Below are 20098 nucleotides of genomic sequence, written 5' to 3'. Positions count from 1 at the left end.
CAAGAACAGTGTAGACTTAGACTGATCTATTAGAAGTTTAGCAAACAATGAAAGGGCCGATGGTGTGACATTGGTGGATTATTTCAGATTTCATGGATTGAGGAGGATTTTTGATCATGTATTTAAAATTTACAAGAACAGGAATGGGTGAGCTATTGAGGTGAAAGGTTTGGAGTTATTTGCTGACTGTGCTCATTCTCTAAAGGGCAAACAAAGAGAGTGAAGTTGCTTTCTGAGGAGAAATTGGACTTCTGCATGGGTGCAGTCAAATGCAGAATTCAAAGGTCAAAAAAAACAAACTGATGCAAGGTCCCAATTCGAACATTGACCATCCTGTTGCTGCTTGACCTGCTGAGTTCCTCCAGCAGTTTATGTTTTTTGCTCCAAGTTCCAGCATCTGCAGTCTCTTGTATCTCCGCTGAATTCAAAGATGAACTGACGGTCAGGTGCTGGCAATATCAGACTACCTGCTCCATTGCTGTCACTGAGCCCCACACCAGAGAAATCAGGACAGGATTCGGATGTACTTCACATCCAGTACTCAAATTTTATGCCAAGAAGCCTGGCAGGAAAACAATGCTCCCATTCATTTGAATGGAGTTACCAACTGCATGAAAAAGGCTGTCCAGTTATGTACTTTGTTTGTATTATCTTATTATTGCTTTTACTTTTAGATAAGATATCTTTATTAGTCCCATGTACATCAAACACACAGTGAAATACATCTTTTGCGTAGAGTGTTCTGGGGGGCAGCCTGCAAGTGTCGCCACACTTGCAGCGCCAACATAGCATGCCCACAGCTCCTAACCCATACGTCTTTGGAATATGGAGGAAACCGGAGCACCTGGAGGAAACCCACGCAGACACGGGGAGAACGTACAAACTCCTTACAGACAGCTGCCGGAATTAAACCCGAGTTGCTGGCGCTATAATAGCATCATGCTAACCGCTACACTACCGTGCTTAGGGTTTTGAATTGCTTTTATTTGTTTTTTGTACTTTAATTTTTTTTAATTATTCCAATCTATTTGAATAGTTTTTAAATGTCTCTGACAAAACTCTTAAAAGCTGTTAGAAAGATTTTTATGGTCCTTGATGGATGGCCCCCTACATGCTGTAAGTCCAGGTGAGCAGGTCTGTGACAACTCTGCTCAGCAGCAATGTTCAGAGCGTTTCTCTCACTAAAACCACCTATCAGAATGAGTACAACCTGCAGCCAATACTCTCCTTAGTCCAACATCAGGTCCTATAAAAGGCACATGATTTTCCATTTGCTACATTGCCTAACGTGTTAGAAAGGAACTTTCTGATATTTTCCAATTCCAGTATTCAACCTGGGCGTTAACTCTGTTTCTCTTTGCAAAGGTGCTGCCTGGCCTACTGAGTGTTACCAACAGCCTCCTTTTTTATTTCAGATTCCTAGCATCTGCAGTTTTTTAAAATCTTCATTTGCTATTGTTTCTCCTCTGACTTTTTCTATAATTGTCTGAATGGAGTGAATAAAGAGGGAGAGGCTATGGTTGGCAGCTTGCCTCTCTTGGTTTGGGAGTGTACATTGGGTGCAATCTTGATCTGTGCTTTGTTTTCAAATAGCCAGCACTTGGTTGTCATTTTAAATGATCTGAAATGCTGAAAGATGGAGTGAACCTATAAGGCAAAAAATGCAAGGCTGCAGCTTTCCGACTGAGCTCGTGAGCTGCACACTAATCAAGTCATCACTGGCTTCACATCTAGGATGGGAGACTAAAGTCACAGTGCAATGAGTACTCACGGGCAAGCTCAAACTGGTCAGGCAGCTCACTGGCCAGCCTTTGAGTAGCGATGTCTGAAATTGGTCCAAGAATCACAACAGGCCTTTTATAACTGGCTGTAACACAAAAAAAATGCAAAATAAATATAGATGAATAAAGATTACAATTTTTGGACAAGAATAAAAGCAAATACGTATTTAATTTAGTGATTTAACCAGAGTCAGGATTCCACTGTGCTGTTTCACCCACTCATCCCCACCATTTCCTTCATCCTACATGTCTCCCTGTGCAGCTGTGATGGAGGGTGCACTTTCAGCTGCCTCCAGGGACACAGCAACTGCAAGTCCAGCAAGCCATCTGTAAAACACCGGTCATGATTCAGAGTTTCGAAACGGGAGAAAACCATGACTGTGATTTCTTAAAGTGTTCATATCCCAGTTTCAGGACTTTATTGTGATCTCCAGTTTGACGTTAGGGCAAAATGCAACACTCATTTAGGAAACCACAAATGGCTGAAATCCAATTTCTATTTAGAGGTGGGAGTTCATCCACTTCTCCAATAATCATGACAAGGTGGAACCCAGGAACGTTAAATTCCTGTGCTTCAAATGAAGCATTAGATTGAGACCCTTTATGCCCAATGCAAAGGCTCAGACTGCAGTTTAAAATCCAATAATGTTATGCTAAGAAGGTGTCATTCTCCAAGTCCTGGTCAACATTCCATGTTTGATACCTACAGCACTGTTCTAAAACTTGCAGATTATATGTAACTTGGAAGTGTGGTAAAGAAGTGTGGTTGAAGAGAAAAGAACACGTAGGTAGGCCAGGAAGGACACATGGTAGATGAAATTCAATGCAGGCAACACATTGATGCATTCATGAAGAAGGCATGTCAGTGGCTCTACTTTGTTAGGAATTTGAGGAGATTCGGTATATCACCAAAGACTCCGACAGATTTCTATAGATGTACAGTAGAGATTATTCTGACAGGTTGCATCACAGCCTGATATGGAGCCTCCAATGCACAGGATCGCAAGAGGCTGCGGAGGGTTATAGACTCAGCCAGCTCCATCAGGGGTGAAACCATCGAGGACATCTTCAAGAGGTGGTGCCTCAAGAAGGCGACATCCATCATCAAGGACCCTCACCATCCGGGACATGCCCTCTTCTTGTTGCTACCATCAGGGAGGAGGTACAGGAGCCTGAAGACCCACACTGAATGATTCAGGAACAGCTTCTCCCCCTCCGCCATCAGATTTCTGAACAATCCATGAACCCATGAACACTACTTCATTATTCTTTTTTTCTTGCACTATTTATTTATTTTTTGTGTTTTATAGATTTTTATGTCTTTGCACTGTACTGCTGTCGCAAAACAACAAATTTTATGTCATTTGTCAGTGATAATAAATCTGATTCTGATTCTGAGAAGTACTTTGAATTTTGGTAGGAAGAATAAGAAAACTTAATATGATTTAGAGGGTACAATTCTAAAGCGGGTTCTGGAATGGAGATACACAGGTGTACACTTGCACAAGACCCACGAGATAACTAAGAAAGTTTATAACATTTTACACAATTTCAGGACAACTCAAAGCACTTTACCATCAGTTATATACTTTTGAAATGTCAGAAATGTATTTGAAAGTTGAATTGTGGTCAGAATTATAATGCAGGGAAAGGAAACAGTAATGTACAGCAAGATCCCACAAACACAGTAAGGTAAATGATCTGATAATCTGTTTTAGCGATTGAAAAGCAAAAGGCTCCAGTTGCTGGAAATCCCTCAGAGGTCACTAACCTGAACCCTTAACTCTGTTTCTCTTTCCACAGATTCTGCCTGACCTGCTGAGCATTTCTATCATTTTTCTGTTTCAGGTGGTGTTGGGTGATGGATACATGTTGGCCAGGACACTGGGAAAATATTCTTACTCTTCTCTGAACAGTGCCAGAGTATCTTATGGACCCATGCAAGAGCATGGAGACTATTGAGCATTTCATCAGAAAGAAAACACTTCTGACTGAGTTCCTCAGTTGTTTAAGAGTTCAAGCATCTGGAATGAGGCCTGAGCCCACAATATTCTATCTGAGAGCTGGAAGTATTCCTGACCCAAGGCTGATAAAGAGTTGGATTAATAAAGAACATAGAACACTACAGCACAGTACAGGCCCTTCGGCCCACAATGTCGTGCCAACATCTAACCCTTCCCTCCCACATAGCCCTCCATTTTTCTGACCTTTAAGAGAACTTAATACCTTCTCTGACAGTAATAAACAAAGCAACGGCCAAAGGTAAGTCCCTCACCAATACGTTCAACTCCAAACCATTCACTCACCACCTGAATTCAGTCCTGTCAAAAGAATAGCTTGAGAGTTGCACAAAACTCTAAATATGGCTGAGAATAGGCAGTGAGGATAACGCTGGCGCAAAGATCTGATATTCCCAAGGATCTGATCTATTGGCTCATTGACTTTTGTTTGGGATCTGTAACTTTCATAGTCCTGATCTGTTGGGCATCTGAGTTTGTCAGTGATCTGATACTATCAGGGATCTGATCTTACGATGTGAGATTATTAGGGATCTGGTCCACTTGTGTTCATAGAATCACACAGCAGAAGTCCATGGAGCTGTTTGACCCTATTTTGTCTGAGCCAGCACAAGGAATGAGACATTCCATTAGCCCCAGTTGCCAGTCTAACCTTTCTCTCCTTTATATTATAAATCCAATGGTCTTTTTAAAGTTACTACTGAACCTTCTTCCGTATCCTACCAGAATTTTTTATTTTTTGCCAGGGATCCCATATGTTTATTAAACCACCTTATTAAATTGTCCATTGTCATCAAAGATTCAGCTGCATTGCTTGTGCTAAATTTTCAGCATGCTCTCTCCCAAACATTGTATACTTCACAATTTCAGATCTGTCTATATCCCTTTCTTTACCTTTCACTTCCTCTGTGTCTTTCCAATGCTCTCTGTCTCTTCCAGTCTAAATCTCTCTACTCATCTATTGCTTTCCCTTTTTCCATTTTTTACTGTCACCCATCTGCTCTTTGTTTTGCTCCGCCTAAGTCTTTATGTCTCATTCTCACTCACTCACAAAGTGCATACACACACACACGCACACGCACACACACACAAACATACACACACCCCTTCATTTATTTTCACAAGTCTTCATGAGGCCTTTTAAACTGAAGTCTTAGCTTGAGTTAATTGTCCCCCTTCTCACTGATTTAATCTGTGTAAATTCGCTCTTGGTCTGTGCCAAATCGTACAAAACAGAATGAAATCTAATTCTGACACTTTCTGTACCTTCTCTCAGGACAAACCCTTTCATAGGGCGGAAACTTGCCCTGGATCGTCAAGGCTGAAAGGTCATCCCTGCTTTTCCGTATGTTTTTCTTGGCCCCTCTCAGGCCACGCATCTTCCAGAACTCTGCCCGTGCTCCGGCCGATGTACTCGATGAAGCTTTCTGCATTTCAACTTTGGCGATCTGTTCAGCTCTGTACGGGAATGAACAACACGAAACATCAGGTTAGGTTATTGTCCCACTGTTACTCTTGCAGCATTGACTGTGATATTTGCCCCAACACTGCACAGTGGTGTGCATACTGTGGTGGCCTTGAGTACCTTAATCTGTTGAGTATTTTACTGGACTGCTAATAGGACTGGATTACTATCTGGAGATATGAGTTCCAATCACCATGGTGACTAAAGAATTAAAGTGCAGTTAATTAAATAAAATCTAGAATCAAAGAGTGAACATCAGTGATGGTGACCATGAAACTACTAGATTATGGTAAAACGCATCAAGTCCAATTTCGAAATCCGCTATCCCAGCCCAGGTGTGAGTCCAAAACCACAGCCTTGTGGCTGACTCTTAACTTGCCCCAATGAGCCACCAATTCAAGGGCAAGATGCTAACATCCTGAGTCTGAATTTAAAACAAAATTGTATTGGATATGTAGTCAAAGGATGGTAATTTTCACGACAGTGGTTACAGATCACAGGATCACTGCTTTGTACCAGAGAGTTTATTCAAACTGTACATGGTGATTATATTATAGACAAGGTGATATATTTACATAATACATACAACTACACCACACTGCTTCCCTCTTTAAAGAAAACATGGTTTTACAGTCATTATTAATTCAGCCTTCCTGAGTCTGACCTCCTAATTGTGTACTTGCCCCCTGACATTGTACTCGTTATTGGAACTGAGGAACTTGTAACCTCTTGATCCAAAGTTCAGTTGGTGTAACTTTGGAACCCTTGGCCTGTTTCTGTGCTCAAATCTGGCATCTGGTTGTTGGGGAATCCTGATATTTTAGCATCTGGTACACCCATTAATTTGGAGTGTGAGCCAGAGGTCCAGAGTATGTGGGGCATGGGGCTGGAGCCAGGGTCTGGACTGTGGGTTGGGGTACAGCTGAAGCCAGGGTCTGGACTGTGGGTTGGGGTATGGCTGGAGCCAGGGCCTGGACTGTGGGTTGGGGGTACGGCTAGAACCAGGGTCTGGACTGTGGGTTGGGGTACGGCTAGAACCAGGGTCTGGACTGTGGGTTGGGGTACAGCTGAAGCCAGGGTCTGGACTGTGGGTTGGGGTATGGCTGGAGCTAGGGTCTGGAACACCAGGGGTCAGGAATGTGGGTGGGTTTGCAGCTGGAGCCAGGGTCCGGAGTGCTTATATATTTTCTGCTCCCTTTAAACTGAGCAGGTCCATTGGAAATTTATTATACCACTGTGTAACTGGTGAAAAGAATGAAAAACGCAGTGTGTTGGGCTATTATTTGGATTAACATCGAATAGTCCTGAATATCAGTGTGCCATCACCAAAATACCATGGGTGCTGGCTAATCAGAGTTTTATTGTACTTTGATTACAAGAGGTCCATTGCCACCTTCTGAACTACACAGGTACCAAGAAGTGACAAAATATGACTCCTTTAAAAGAATGGGAATCCTACTAAATTTTAAACAACCCAAAGGCGCTGCGGCAGTTCAAGAAGGCAAGTCACCGCCACCTTCACAGGGGCAACTTAGCAATGGGCAATGTATTCTGCCTTTGCCAATGACGCCCACATCCTCGAAATGATTAAGAAGACCCTAAACTGTCTTCTTTACCTTATTTCTTTTAAGGTGTTCCAGTTTGTGCCGTTAGCTATTTCAGCCAGGATAACAGTACAGACACAGTGAGTACCACAGACCTTGGGCTACAGCAGGATTTGGGAGTGGAGTGGAGGTGGTGAATGTGTGCATGTGAAATGGCCGACGTTCCTAATCCTGAAGTCAGTCTATGTTTCCAAGTGGTGGTGGGGAGCAGGACCTATGGTGGCATTGCTTCCTATACCCACCACTAACGGTCACCAATAAATGAGAGGTTGTACGCCTAGTTCCCTGCTACAGCAAAGATGCAAAAGAAAATTGGTGTGAGGGAGGGATATTTGAAAGTTCAACATGTGGGCAGCTGCGAGGTTGAGAAGCGGAGGGTTCCTTGTTCAATTCTCATCTTGCTCTGTCTTTGTTGATCTCAGCCAAATCAATGGTAAGGTTGCCACAATGGAATCAGGAAGCCAGAGGCTTGAATAATATAGGAGAGCAAGATGCATTAAACTATGTGCATCAAGTAAAAGTTGTTTAGCATCCCTGAGCCATAGTGAAACAATGTTAGCTGCACCTCCTTAAGCCCACACACTTTAGAGAATTGCAGGATTATTGCAGACCTGTTCTTGTTGGGGATGGTGCCTCTCTCCTGCTCCTTGAAGTCTCGTCCGATTCGCACAGCATACCACGCTCCCAGCTTCCCTTTGTACATGGTATCGATGACTCGGAATACGTCGCCTCTCCTGAAGCTTAGGTCCTGAGACCCTTCCAGCTCGTGGTCAAAGTGGGTTCGCACGTAGAAAGAGTCTCCAACATTTGAGTTGATCATTTTTTTAAAAACTAAAAGAAAGGGTCTTTTGTGTCAGTTGGTGTTTATATATAGCACCAGGAAGTTCAACTGGGCAGAACTTCCAATCATTTACGTTTAATGTAAACATTACAGATTACAGACTTTAAATGAAGAAAAATGAATACTAGGAATTAGTTATATGTATCTCTCACTCTCACGCCTAAGGTTTGGAACTTCAGAATGTAAAAAGCATTGAAAAAATGGGGAATTCCAACCATTTCCTGCTGTTTTTTTAATCTTGATAACACAGCCTCTCCCAAGGCCATGACTATTCTATGTCTATTAACTTGAGCTCTAAATAAACTTGGGTTGTGCCATTTAATCTCAGGTGCTATCTGAACAGCGGTTTTGAATTGTTTTTTACTCATTTGAGGGATGTGGGCTTTGCAGGCTGAGCCACTGTTTAATTGTCCTTCCCTAATTGCTCTTGAGAATGTGGTGGTAGCTGCCTTCTTGAACTGCTGTAGTCCTTGATGTGTGAAAATATACAATCTGTACTGAACCTGCACAATTTCTGAAGGTGAAGATTTATTTTGAAGTTTGAACTCGTCAAAGGTTTGTTTTTCTTTAAAAAAAAGCCTCAGAATTAACTCAGTAAAAGTGGTGTTGTGACCCAGTGGCACAACCTGTAGAGCTGCTGCCCCACAGCTCCACTGACCTGGGTTCAATCCTGACCTCCGGTGCTGTCTGTGTGGAGTTTGTTCATTCTCCCAGTGACAGCATGGATTTCTCCCAGGTGCTCTGGTTCCCCCCAAGTTCCAAGAGCCAATGGGTTGATAGATTAATTGGCCACTGTAAGTTGAATCTAGTGTGCAGGTGTGTGGTAAAATCTGGGGAGAGTTGATGGGAATGTAGGGCAAATAAAATGGGATTAGTGTAGGATAAGTGGAAACGTGTGCTTGATGGTCATTGCCAACTCAGTGGGCTGAAGGGCCTGTTTCTGTGCTGTATGACTATGATTCCGTGATCTGAAGTTGTATTAAGGAGTTGGTGCCAATGCAGTTGATCTCAGCTGAAACAACAATGAAGAAAGCTCAAAACAAGTAGTGGGAATACTCGGCAGACTAAGGATCATCAGTGGGAGAGAAAAAGAGTCAACATTTCAGGTCATGAACCCTTCATCAGAACTGGAAAGTGAAGGAAACTTGCAGTGCTTGGAATAAAGAGAGGACATTCAGTCTGGGTTCATGTCCGCTAACCCAGTTGTGCACGGCATCTAGTGAAGAGTGAGGTGTCCTCTGCTTTGTGCCCTTGTTACTGAATCCTCTGAATCTCATGGCCTGAGCTCACGTCTAAACAGTGAGCTCTTGGCTGTGGTGCTGTTAAGAGGCTGGGCATTACAGACATATCCCGTATGAGTCAGCCCTCAGGAAGAAGAGGAGAACTATCTACTAGAATGCATTCAGAAGATAAGGGTTTTACTAGCAGGTCACACTCACTGTCTTCCTTCCTCTGAGCTCTAATCTCCATTTGCTGTCCTTTGGGTACATCCAGCATGAGCAGCACTGCCTCTTCACGAGTGAGGTTTTGGAAGCTGACGTTATTCACCTATTCAGGCGAGAGAATAAATAGCTGAGTGTTTTGGTGAAAACTCAAGTGGTAATCTTTGCAATTGGAGTCAAAGAGGTCATAATTAATCACAAGGAGCCTTCGAAAGATGTAGAGTGCACATGAGATCACATCAAAACCCAATCCTCTCTTCACCCGACATTTATTCATGCACGTTTGACACGGATTGCTGGATAGTGATTAGGTATGGCATTAACACAAGGATAAAGAGGTCAATTGCAGCATCTCCACTCACCAAATGAGCAAAAACCAGACCTTGTAGTCTGTATGGATCAATACTGGTAGAGTAGTTACCTTCAAAGCCATGAATAATGATGTTGAACTTCGTTTTAATCTGATTCAGATCAGTTTATCACAGTTAATCTCAAACCAATTGTAGAAACAGTCTCTGTTAGATGTTTATATACTGATGGGTTTCACAGACTATTCTCAGGAGCTTTTCCGCTCTGGGCTTGGGGTTTGTGTTTCATTAGTCAAACTCTTGGTGTTATCTAAATCACCTGGCTGGATTGCAATGTTAGAATAATAATGTTTCAGCACAATATAAACTCATTTACTGTGCTGGTGTTAATTTCCATATGTAGATGAGTTTAAACTCTAATACCTGCTTTCTCAACATACCCTAGAATATTCTTCCTTTTCAAGAAAATCCCTAATTTTCTTTTAAAAAAAACTGTTGTTTTTTTGTTTCCACAGTTGGTGGAAGAATCCACCTTCTGATCAACTGAAGTCCATTCTCAGACATTTAGTTTTTCAGTATGCCCTTTCTTCAAATACTTTGGATGTTTCCTTTTAAACGATGCTTCACTCTCTACCACTAGGGGCATTTGTGGTAAATTATTCTTTCCTTCCGTAAACCTCTGCGTGGAAATAATGTCTCCCAATTCCCCCCTGACCCTTCCAGTGACCATTCTAGGATTTTTGCCCCTTGTTTACTCTTGGCAAGTGCCTTTGCTGAATTCCTTCATATGAGCCAATATCAGTCACTGGGTATAGTGGGGGTGGAGGAGCAGGGAGGGGTAATGTGATGGTGATTGTATATGATCCAGGTCTGCCTAAATGTAGATCCTTGAGACCTTAAGTCAAATAAATCCTTTCCCTTGATAAGCAGAAAATTACCTGAAAATAATGAGCAACATTTTGAAGTTTTAAGAGAGAATCCCAGAGTCAGAGTCAGGCAGCACAGAAACAGGCCCTTCGGCCCACCTTGTTCTGGCCCACCGTTCAGTACATGTCTACACTATTCCTTTCACTTGTTCTGTAGTTCTATCAATAATAATAATCAGGAACTTCACATTCCATTACCTTTAAAATCTGATCTCCTTTCTGGATTCCCTGTTTGGCAGCAGGACTGTCTTCGAGAACCCGAGAGACAAATATTCCAACGTCGTTGCCTCCAGCCAGCTGCAAGCCAACATTGGCATCCTTCACAAACCTCACAACCTTCATGTCTGGGCTGTAACTAAGTACAGAAAAGCCCAGTCAGTGAGCACAAAGTGAATTTTCCCCCAGAATGTCTGGTTAAAGGTCAATGAGATGTTCAGTCCTCTATACTGTTATTGCACAGGAGGCAAGTGAAAGGTCGGGGCATTGAAGGGGGTAACTGTGGCTTCCCTTGGATGAATGAGTAGCAACCCTGACCCCTACTTTTTATTTAGAAGGTTACAACTTAAGCTTGGAATCTAAAAGATGCTTTTGAGGGTTCCCTTGCAGTTAGTACACTGAAGTGGAAGTCCCAGTTTTATTGGTGCTTCCCTTGTTGTAAGACACAACCCAAAGGGCACAGAAAGATCCAAGAAGCCGACAGGGCTGGTTGTGAATTGTGCCTTTGAAAACGTTGAGTGTGTGCTGATGTTGATTACGGTGACTTCCACAGGAATGAAAGGAACAAGAAGAAACTTCAGATGGATTGGACATTTAAATTGAGGAAGTGGATGGACAGGAAGAGAGGCAAGTGCCTAGATCACACCTAAACTCTGACCTTCCTGACAGAAAGGTTGGTCTGAAGGACACATCACCTTACTCCACTCCACCATCACATGAGCGGACTTTTTATGTTAAGAGATCAACAGGTTTGCCCTTGAATTTACAATGAGGAAAACCACATATTTTTCTCCTGTCTCCTGAAATTCCTGAGGGTTCCAGTCTCTCTGATTACACTCTGCTGCTGTGTGCGAAAGACTTTGTTCATGGCCCAGCCGATAAGTATTGACGGGTGTGGAACTCAGCACCTGCTGACCTCAGAAATACACCCCAAAGCTTCAGTCAGCATCTTCAGGAGAAAGTAGGAACTAACAGGTAAGTGAAGGAACCTCTGATGTTCTTAAAACCAGCAGCTCCCTGAACCATATTGGTAAATCAGATACATCCACATTCAATGAATCACGTATTGCTTTAATGGTTCATTAGTCACATAACTGCCTCAAACTTACCCAACATTATACTCATCCGGTGGTCTTGTGTTTGATGCCTTTACTGGGACAGCATACGTTGCATCCTTTATGGCTGCATTTAGGAAAATGAAATCCAATGAAATGTTGAAAATCAGTGATTAGTAAGATAACAAAAGGAAGACACATAAGGAAATATAAAAAACATTGTTTGAATCTTATGTTCCTGTTTTGATTCATTACCTCTGCCTATCCAAGATAATTTTTGCTTACCGCTTAGTTTCTGCCTCAACTGAATGTTCTCTGTTTCCTCACAACTCTGTGTGAAGGACTTTATTCCACACTCCTGGTTATCTCCCTTCCACTTAATCCTCTCATTGTTCTGGATCTCTCAACCACTAGAGAGGATGGAATTAAATCAGAGCAGGCTCTGTGAGAGCTGGAGATAGTTACAGAAGCTATCTCCTCAAGTCAAGCTTGCATCTCTTGGAACAGTAATTGCTTCCCACTTCCTGAACAGCACAGTAACTGGCTGAGAGCTTCTATCAGCACCAAGGCTTCTGATAAATGATGCATTCAAATCCACTCATTGATAACAAACATTTGCTCTGTCTAAGCCAAATTCATTCACTGCTGTGAAATATAATTATTAGTTTCAATCAGCAAGAATCAAAATAGCTAAGCTAAAATTACTCACTTGCAACAAGCTGGCTACCTATTAATACTCACCATAAGGGGACATGGAGGCTGCAGGTTTGTCCTCCATCTCTGTAACTGGGTTTTTGTTTGGTCTTAGGCTGAAAAAAAGAGTGGAAAACAAGAGTCAGCTCTGGTCAACACCAAATCATCTCCAAACAAAGCAAAATGGAAGGATTCAGTTCCACACCAGTCATGCATCAAAGTGGGTGAAAATTAACATTTAGGTGCTGATTATATTGTTTAAAAGGGATGGAGACAGAAAGCAGGCAACTTCAGGCCAGTTAGGCGAAGTCTGTTGTAGGGAAAATGCTAGAAGCTATTACAGCAGAGCACTTTGAAAAATTGAAGGTAATCTGGCCAACATGATTTTTTGAAAGGGAAATTATGTTTGACCAATTTACTTAGAATTCTTTGAACAAGTAATACATGTTGTGGATAAAGGGGAACCTGTGGATGTACTAAGATCTCAAGAAAGCATTTGATGAGGTAATGCATGAAAGGTTATTACAGAAAATAAAAGCTGACAGGGTAGGAGGTAACGTGTGTGCGGATGGAGGATTGGCAAGTTAACAGGAAAGGGAAAGCAGGCATTAATGGGCCCTGTACTGGTTGGTATGATGTAATGAATGTGTGCCATAAGGATCAGTGCTGGGACCTCAACTTTTTGCAATTAATATAAATGACATGGATGAAAGTGCTGAAGATATGACTGACAAATTTGCTGATGACACAAAAATACTTTGTGAAGCGAACATAAGGAGCAAACAAAGGGATAGAGATAGGATGAGTGAGTGGATACAGATGTGGCAAATGTGGGAAAATGTGAAGTTGTCCATTTTGCCAGGAACAATAATACTGAAGCACATTATCTAAATTGTTGCAGGGCTCTGAGGTGCAGAGGGATCCAGGTATTCCAGTGCATGATTCGCAAAAGGCTAGCATCCAGGTACGGTGTGAAATTAGGAGAGCTAACAGAATGTTACTGTTCATTGTGAGGGCATTGAATACAAAAGTAGAGAGGTTGTGCTTCAATTATGTAGGGCACTGGTGAGACCATATCTGGAGTACTATGTACAGAATTGATCTCCTCATTTAAGGAAGCCTGCTAATGCATTGTAAGCAGTTCAAAGGAGGTTTACTGGACTAATACCTGGAATAGATGGGTTATCGCCTCATGAAAGGTTGGACAGGCTGGGGTTTTCTCTGCTGCAGTTCAGAAGAGTGAAAGGGGAAGAGGGTGGATGTGGGGAGGATGGTTCCTCTTAGAAGGGAATCTAAAACAAGGGGTCACTGTTTGAAAATGAGGGCAGCCCTTTTAAGAAAGAGAAGAGGCAAAGATTGTTCTCTCAGAGGGCCACACATTTTTTAAGACTAACGGAGGTCCCTTGCTGAGTTTTCACTGGCCTCTTCATCTTAGTTTCTCAGTGACATGACATAGCATCAATGGCCTTGAAAGCAAATATTACTGGAAAATGAATCAACTTCTTCTGCTTGGTAAGGAAGCCATTACATCCCATTTCTGTGCCTTATAATGTATCCATTATCTCCCATTGCTCTGCTTTGTGAACCACCTACCTTTCATTGGTCTTCAGTTCGTTGGCAGGATCTGGCCCAACAACAGGTGAATCTGAACGTTCCGGCTCCATATCTGAAATATCTGTGCAGTAGGTGTATATAATCAAAACACTTTAAGAATTAAACGTTTATCCTTCATTCATTTTTGGGGAAAAAAAACTTATCTGTTCACTTAGCCAAGAGCCACGACTGATGACAGGCATTGTGTTTTTTAACTGGAAATTGGACATCTAAAGCTTTGTCCCACTCTGTCTTATGGAGGTGTTAGATACAACCAAGCAAATAATAGAATGAACCTTGAGCCCACTGCCCTCTCCATCCCTCACCCACAACCAATGCTGTTCTTGTCCAATTTGAACTCAAGGTGATTCTAATTTTAAAATGTCGACACACCACACTGTAATATCAACTTATGGTTATTGACCTTCTTTTGCCCAGAATTTTCATGGAAGTGTTGGTCCCCTTACTTTAGATTGGGCCTGGATGTTCTACAAACAGATTATACATCTGTATGTTGACACTAGCAATGCCACTTCCAGGAATTCGACAAGTTCATAATGAGGAATAATCAATAAAGAAAAGTTTAGCAAGTGAAGACAGGGAGGAACCAGGAAGACCAAACAAACTAAATGTAGGTAATTAATTTCTTGTTGGAAGATCAACTTCAGATCTTCAGGGAAATGAAAAAAAGACAAGTCCCTCACATTGTTTTTTCCATCAAATCCTACCAATCTTCTGTCAAAGTTACAGTTGGAATTGGCAACCTCCATGGAAGTTCAATCCCACAATATTTACTTTAGTTGTATGTTAGGATAGATTTATTATTGTAATATTAGCGTATGAAGTGAAAACTACAATAAAAAGAAGCAGAATTTTCCCTGTACCTGCTGGCAGTGAAACGATACATTGAGAAGATGGTAAAACAATAACTTAGGCTCCTACCTTCCATTCCAGAGCTGTTTTCCTCACTGTCCTCCAGCTCTGGGATGTTGATCAGAAACTGTTCATTATCGCGAAGAACCATCAGTCTCAATGCTCCCTCCGATCTCTCAATTAGTGACTTTGTATCTTCCAGAGATATATTCTCCGTTACTATACCATTAATCTGCCAAATACAGAAAGTGGTCTTTGACTTCCACCATCATCAATGGCCACCCTTTAAGAGCAACCTAAGAAAATGGACCATTAGATTTAACAAGACATTCCATATGTCTTGTTTAGACTGTATGGACTTGTTTAGTCCACATTTAGACTGATCTAAGATCCATTTACTGATCATGCCAAACAGCCCTCAATAGAGCTATATCAATTTCCACTTAAAACTATCTCTAGGTTTCAGTGGCCTGGATTTTGTCAGGTTTTTCCAGCAGTTTTGTAGTAAATTAGTAGCATTAACTTGTGTAATTAGAGTCATATGAGTCATAGAGCACGGAAACAGGCCCTTTGGCCCAACTGGTCCATGCCGACCAAGGTTCCCATCTAAGCTAGTCCCATTTGCCCAGGTTTGGCCCATATCCTTCTAAACCTTTTGTATCCATAGTCGGCCAATCCATAGTTTGGTCATTGGCACATGTGTACCTAACATGGAAATCCTAAACCTTTTGTCAAGTTCCTGCTGATGAATCTTGTACTTTCCCACTTGACTCTACATGGACTCCATATTTCTGTATTTCCTTATGAAAAAGAAAGAGGCCATTTGGCCTATCGAGTTTATGTGGGCTCACAGATCAATCCCATTGCCCCACTAATTTTCTCTGTAACCTATTCTCCCTACATGTCAATCAATCCCCCACTGGACTCTGCCACTCACCTACACACTACTGGCCAATTAATCTACTGAACTGCATGTCTTTGGGATATGGGAGCACCTGGAGGAAACCCATGCAAACACAGAGAGAACATACACACTCCACACAGACATCACCGGAGGTCAAGATTGAACCCAGGTCATTGGAGCTGTGAGGGACCAGCTCCACTCGTGGTGCCACAGAGCAAGGAACTTTCTGGAGCTCCCCAGTTCTTAATTTGGGGAAGCTTTTACTGTTGTGAAAACAAGTTAGGAATAAAGTAAGTAACAAAATTATTCCTTTCCCCCACAGATACAGCTCGACTCGCTGAGTTCCTCCCGCAGAGTGTGTGTTACTCCAGATTCCAGCATCTGCAGTCTCTTCTGTCTCCACAGAATTATTTCTGTAAGTCGATTTTTAATTCAGATGCCTTTAAATATTTTTAGGTGATTTCTTTATTTTAATAATTTTCAATGTTTTAAGTTATTTGTTTCATTTTTAATGCTTTTTGAATGCTTCTTAATGTCAGGGACTTGTGCCTGAAAATCTACGAGACCATCCTCTCCCATTCTCTGTCATTTTCTGCTGCAATTTCCAACCCCATGAGCAGCACTTGCAGGCAATGAGCACCTCCCCTTTAAGAGGTGCAGGTGTGGCTTCACTCAGTGCCAGCTGATTTCATCTGGTTCTGGACTCTTGCAAAAGTGGATGTGCACTCATGCAATAATCAGTGTGATTAGCATTGCCTGGAATCTGAAGTCATGTTAATTCGGTAGGAATACAAATTTTATATGTATCCCATACAGGGTCAAATGGTGGACGTTACTTGCAAATGATGAATACAGTAAATTTCATATCCAATCTCCACCCTCCCCCTACCCATCCCACTGCTCACAGGCAAAGATTCTTTAATTTGGAAATTCCATTAACAGATTAAAACAATGTCTAGGCTGACATATAAGGGGGTGAGTATATTTTTATCTGTTTCTCTTTTTATTCCCCATCCTCCAACAATCCTGCCTCAAGCCATGGGAGGTAATTAATTTGCAGGAATTTAATGGTGATCTTGAACCAAAGAAGGGAAATGGGAATTGGCCATCAGCTAATACTGAAGGGTGTTGATCTCACAATGTCAGTGTGGAACTGTGTTTGCAAAAACAAACATTTCAGAGAATTGGTCCTGAAATGTTGTATTTCTGTCTTCTCTCCATGTGAATAGGCACACACCATTATATCCTTGGTTCCTCGATTTACACTTTCCGTAAGCAAATTTTCCCACATGTAATGTGGTACCGCAAAATCTTCAATGGACTTAGACCATTGTTGGCGATGTCCAAACACAATTGATTATCTTCATTAATTATCAGATCTATGAGCTTTGAAAACGAATATCTCTTACCTTCAGTATGATGTCTCCCTCTTGTAAGACCCCTTCCTTTGAGGCAAGACCACTTGATGTCATGTGTTTAATGAAAATTTGACTCCCCAACCTCAATCCATATTCTGTGGGGCAAAATGGTGCACAAAGGAAAATAAATAAACTACTTAGAAATGTTGATAACCGAGGAATGGATAACAATGCCAATCTTGCACATTCTGCTTTAAAATAGAAAATATGCAGTCAATTATTCTTTCAGAGAGAAATCTATTAAAAGCAGTGATATGTTAGCATCAGAAATATGTGTCTGCACTTTGACCTCACTGATCAAGGCCCACTTGGACACTTTAGCTGCAGTTCACGTTTGGCCATATCACAATCTTAATGTATATTGTATAATGGGTTGTTCATTCGTTGGGGAGAATGGAGAAACAAGGGAAAGCGAGAGAAGGGGGGATGGAGGGAAAGGAACAGAAAAAAACAAAAAAAATGGAAGGAGAGAAGGTGAAAAAGAGAAAACTGAAGAGTGAAACCAGAGACTCAGGAGACGATTCATTAAGAAGGGAAAAAAAAGTAAAGAAACTAATAAGATAGAAGTTACTACACTGTGTGCTAATCCAAAAGACAAGAATCTAAAATTTCCTCTAAGTGAATAAATGTGGATTTCCAGAGTCCAAACATTTGCCTTCCCGTTTGTGGAGTCACTGGAATAAAAGCCATGCAAAGTAGGTGTGACCAGACTGGAAACTCTCCTGCAGCTTTTTCAAGGACAGTTCAGCCTATATTCCAGTTGTAGATGGAGAGACAACCAGCCAAAGAGGTGGATTCACTTCAATATCAAACACCTTTGTTGCATGTCACATCAATGGTTTCAGTTTACGTTTGCAGAGAATTGGCAGTACAAACATCGTGGGCTGCAGTAGATCAGGGCCATAGGCAGCACAGAAATTTACAGAAAGAGGTCTTTGAATATTCATCGGGATAGCTGTTGTAGTGTGGGGGCACCATGCTGCCTGGAGTGAGGTGACACTGCCCTGAGTTCACAGAAGAACTGTAGACAAATCACTTAAATCTTCAATGACCACACCAGGGTAGACAAGGTAACCCACTCAGCATTCTCTCATGATTTGGTTACCCACCCAGTGCACTCTTCACCATCTCAAAGTTGGTGAGGCACCATGGAATGTTCAACTATGTTGGTCGTTTTACCTAAATGTCATCTATTGTTCTTGTTCTTCCTGTTGTTGTTATTGTTGATGCTCACCAGTCATTGCCTTTGCCGAAACTGTATACAAACCGTTCCCTCTGCCCATCGCACTATCGGCAGGAATTTAAACATCATCTCCAAAGCTCTATTTGCACATTAATTCTAGAGTGTGGTCAGGTTCAGGGTGATTCTAACTTGGAATTATCAGAGGGCCTACACAGTTTCTATAATACCATTTGCTGAGGTGTACATCCTGAATGCCCCTACTTCTACCTTGACAGTCTCGTTCCCCCCACATCTCTTGGTTCTACTCTCCCATTCTACTTGGTATTCTACTTACAGTCCTCAGTTATTTGCCTAAACTGTCTTTTTGCACTTTATCATTGCATAATGCCCAACATGGGTGGCACACCAGAAAGACATTACCAGCTTTAATCTACTCACCCCTTTTGATAAAAAGGTTGGTTGCCAGCCACTTGGCTATTACACTAATGGCAATTCAGTACAAACCATACCAGAAATGCCTGCTTACTTTGGAATCTGACAGAAATCTCTCTCACCTTCATCATTGCTATTTTTAATGAGGAAACTCTTGATGGGTTTCTTGATGGCAGGTTGGCTGGTCTCGTCATGGTGGCTCCAGGATGGGCTGTCTTCTCTTCTGTACTTCCTGTCATTGTGGTCATGGTTGTGGTGCTGATGGTTGTAACTCCTTGAGGGACTGGGGCTTCGATCATAACTCCTTGAGGGACTTGGGCTTCGATCATAGCTGTGGTTCCTGTCGGAGTACTGGTCATGGTCACTGTGATGATAATCCTCATGGTACAAATTTTGGTTCTGAATCCTTCGTAGATTCCTGTCAGCTGGATCATAGTCCTCATCCTCATCAGAAGCATCATCATGTGCATAGTCTGATTGGTTTGAATAGAAGGACCCTGTTGGTGCTGAGTTAGTCACAGGGATCTGTACTTTACGAGGCCTCTTCACTGTCTTAAAAGATAGGGCATAACTATTAGTCAGCATGAGGTCTCTCAGCATTTGGTTCAAACAACCAGCTACGCATCGAATATCTAAAACCAATTAACATGAAAAAATGAGAAAGTTAGGAGTCAAAACAAACGTATTCATGAACCTTTCAGCACAAAGTGTAATTGAATTGCAAAATTAGTTACCAGGAAAGATTATTGAAGTGATTGGTGTAAACAGGATCACAATATTAGATGTCTTTTGAGACAGACTTGAGGAGGATAAATCCCATGACAGTGTATTCCCAGTAAGGATCAGTTGTTGCAGTAAATGTGGGCTAGAGAAATGGTGCTGCACGATTGCAGCCTCCCCAGTCCTTTGACCCACAGCCTGTCCCCGATTTAGTCCCCCAATCCTTGGATTCAATCCTCAATCCTAAACTCTTCCCATTCCTTAAACCCATCACCATTCCTCAGCTACACTGATCCTTGGACCCAATCCTCAATTCTCAGCAACCTCCACTGACCCTCACTGCCAGTCCTCGGCCCACCCTGACTCCCAGCCCTGGTCCTTAATGCTGATCTCTCGCCACCTGATCCTTGGCCCTTAATATCAACTCCAATCCATGTTCCCCAATTCCTTGGCTCTGATTACCCACCCTCAACACAGTCAAAATGAACCCAGATAATTCCCCAAAATATCACTCCCACCCACAAGCCAAAGGTTCCAATCAGACCTAAGACTGCAGAACCTCCCTCTCTTCCTCAGTGCTGACTAAAGCCTCAGAACGCCTGCAATTTGCAGTGGGGAATCTGTGA

The 20098-nt window shown here is 42.1% G+C and overlaps 1 protein-coding gene across 1 annotated transcript in view; it reads right to left on the bottom strand.

The window, feature by feature from the left end:
- The window catches only part of LOC127582598 (tight junction protein ZO-3-like), a 46675-nt gene that overhangs the window by 9261 nt on the left and 17316 nt on the right, over positions 1-20098 (bottom strand). Inside the window, 12 exon segments of the mRNA XM_052038034.1 lie at positions 1772-1867; positions 5066-5078; positions 5080-5257; positions 7480-7699; positions 9149-9257; positions 10584-10740; positions 11711-11783; positions 12398-12465; positions 13943-14024; positions 14885-15047; positions 17129-17232; positions 18875-19304. Coding sequence (XP_051893994.1) covers positions 1772-1867; positions 5066-5078; positions 5080-5257; positions 7480-7699; positions 9149-9257; positions 10584-10740; positions 11711-11783; positions 12398-12465; positions 13943-14024; positions 14885-15047; positions 17129-17232; positions 18875-19304 — 1693 coding nt within the window.

The sequence above is a fragment of the Pristis pectinata genome, chromosome 24 (genome assembly GCF_009764475.1).
Source record: "Pristis pectinata isolate sPriPec2 chromosome 24, sPriPec2.1.pri, whole genome shotgun sequence".
Lineage (NCBI taxonomy): Eukaryota > Metazoa > Chordata > Chondrichthyes > Rhinopristiformes > Pristidae > Pristis > Pristis pectinata.
This window is presented reverse-complemented; position numbering and strand designations above follow the sequence as displayed.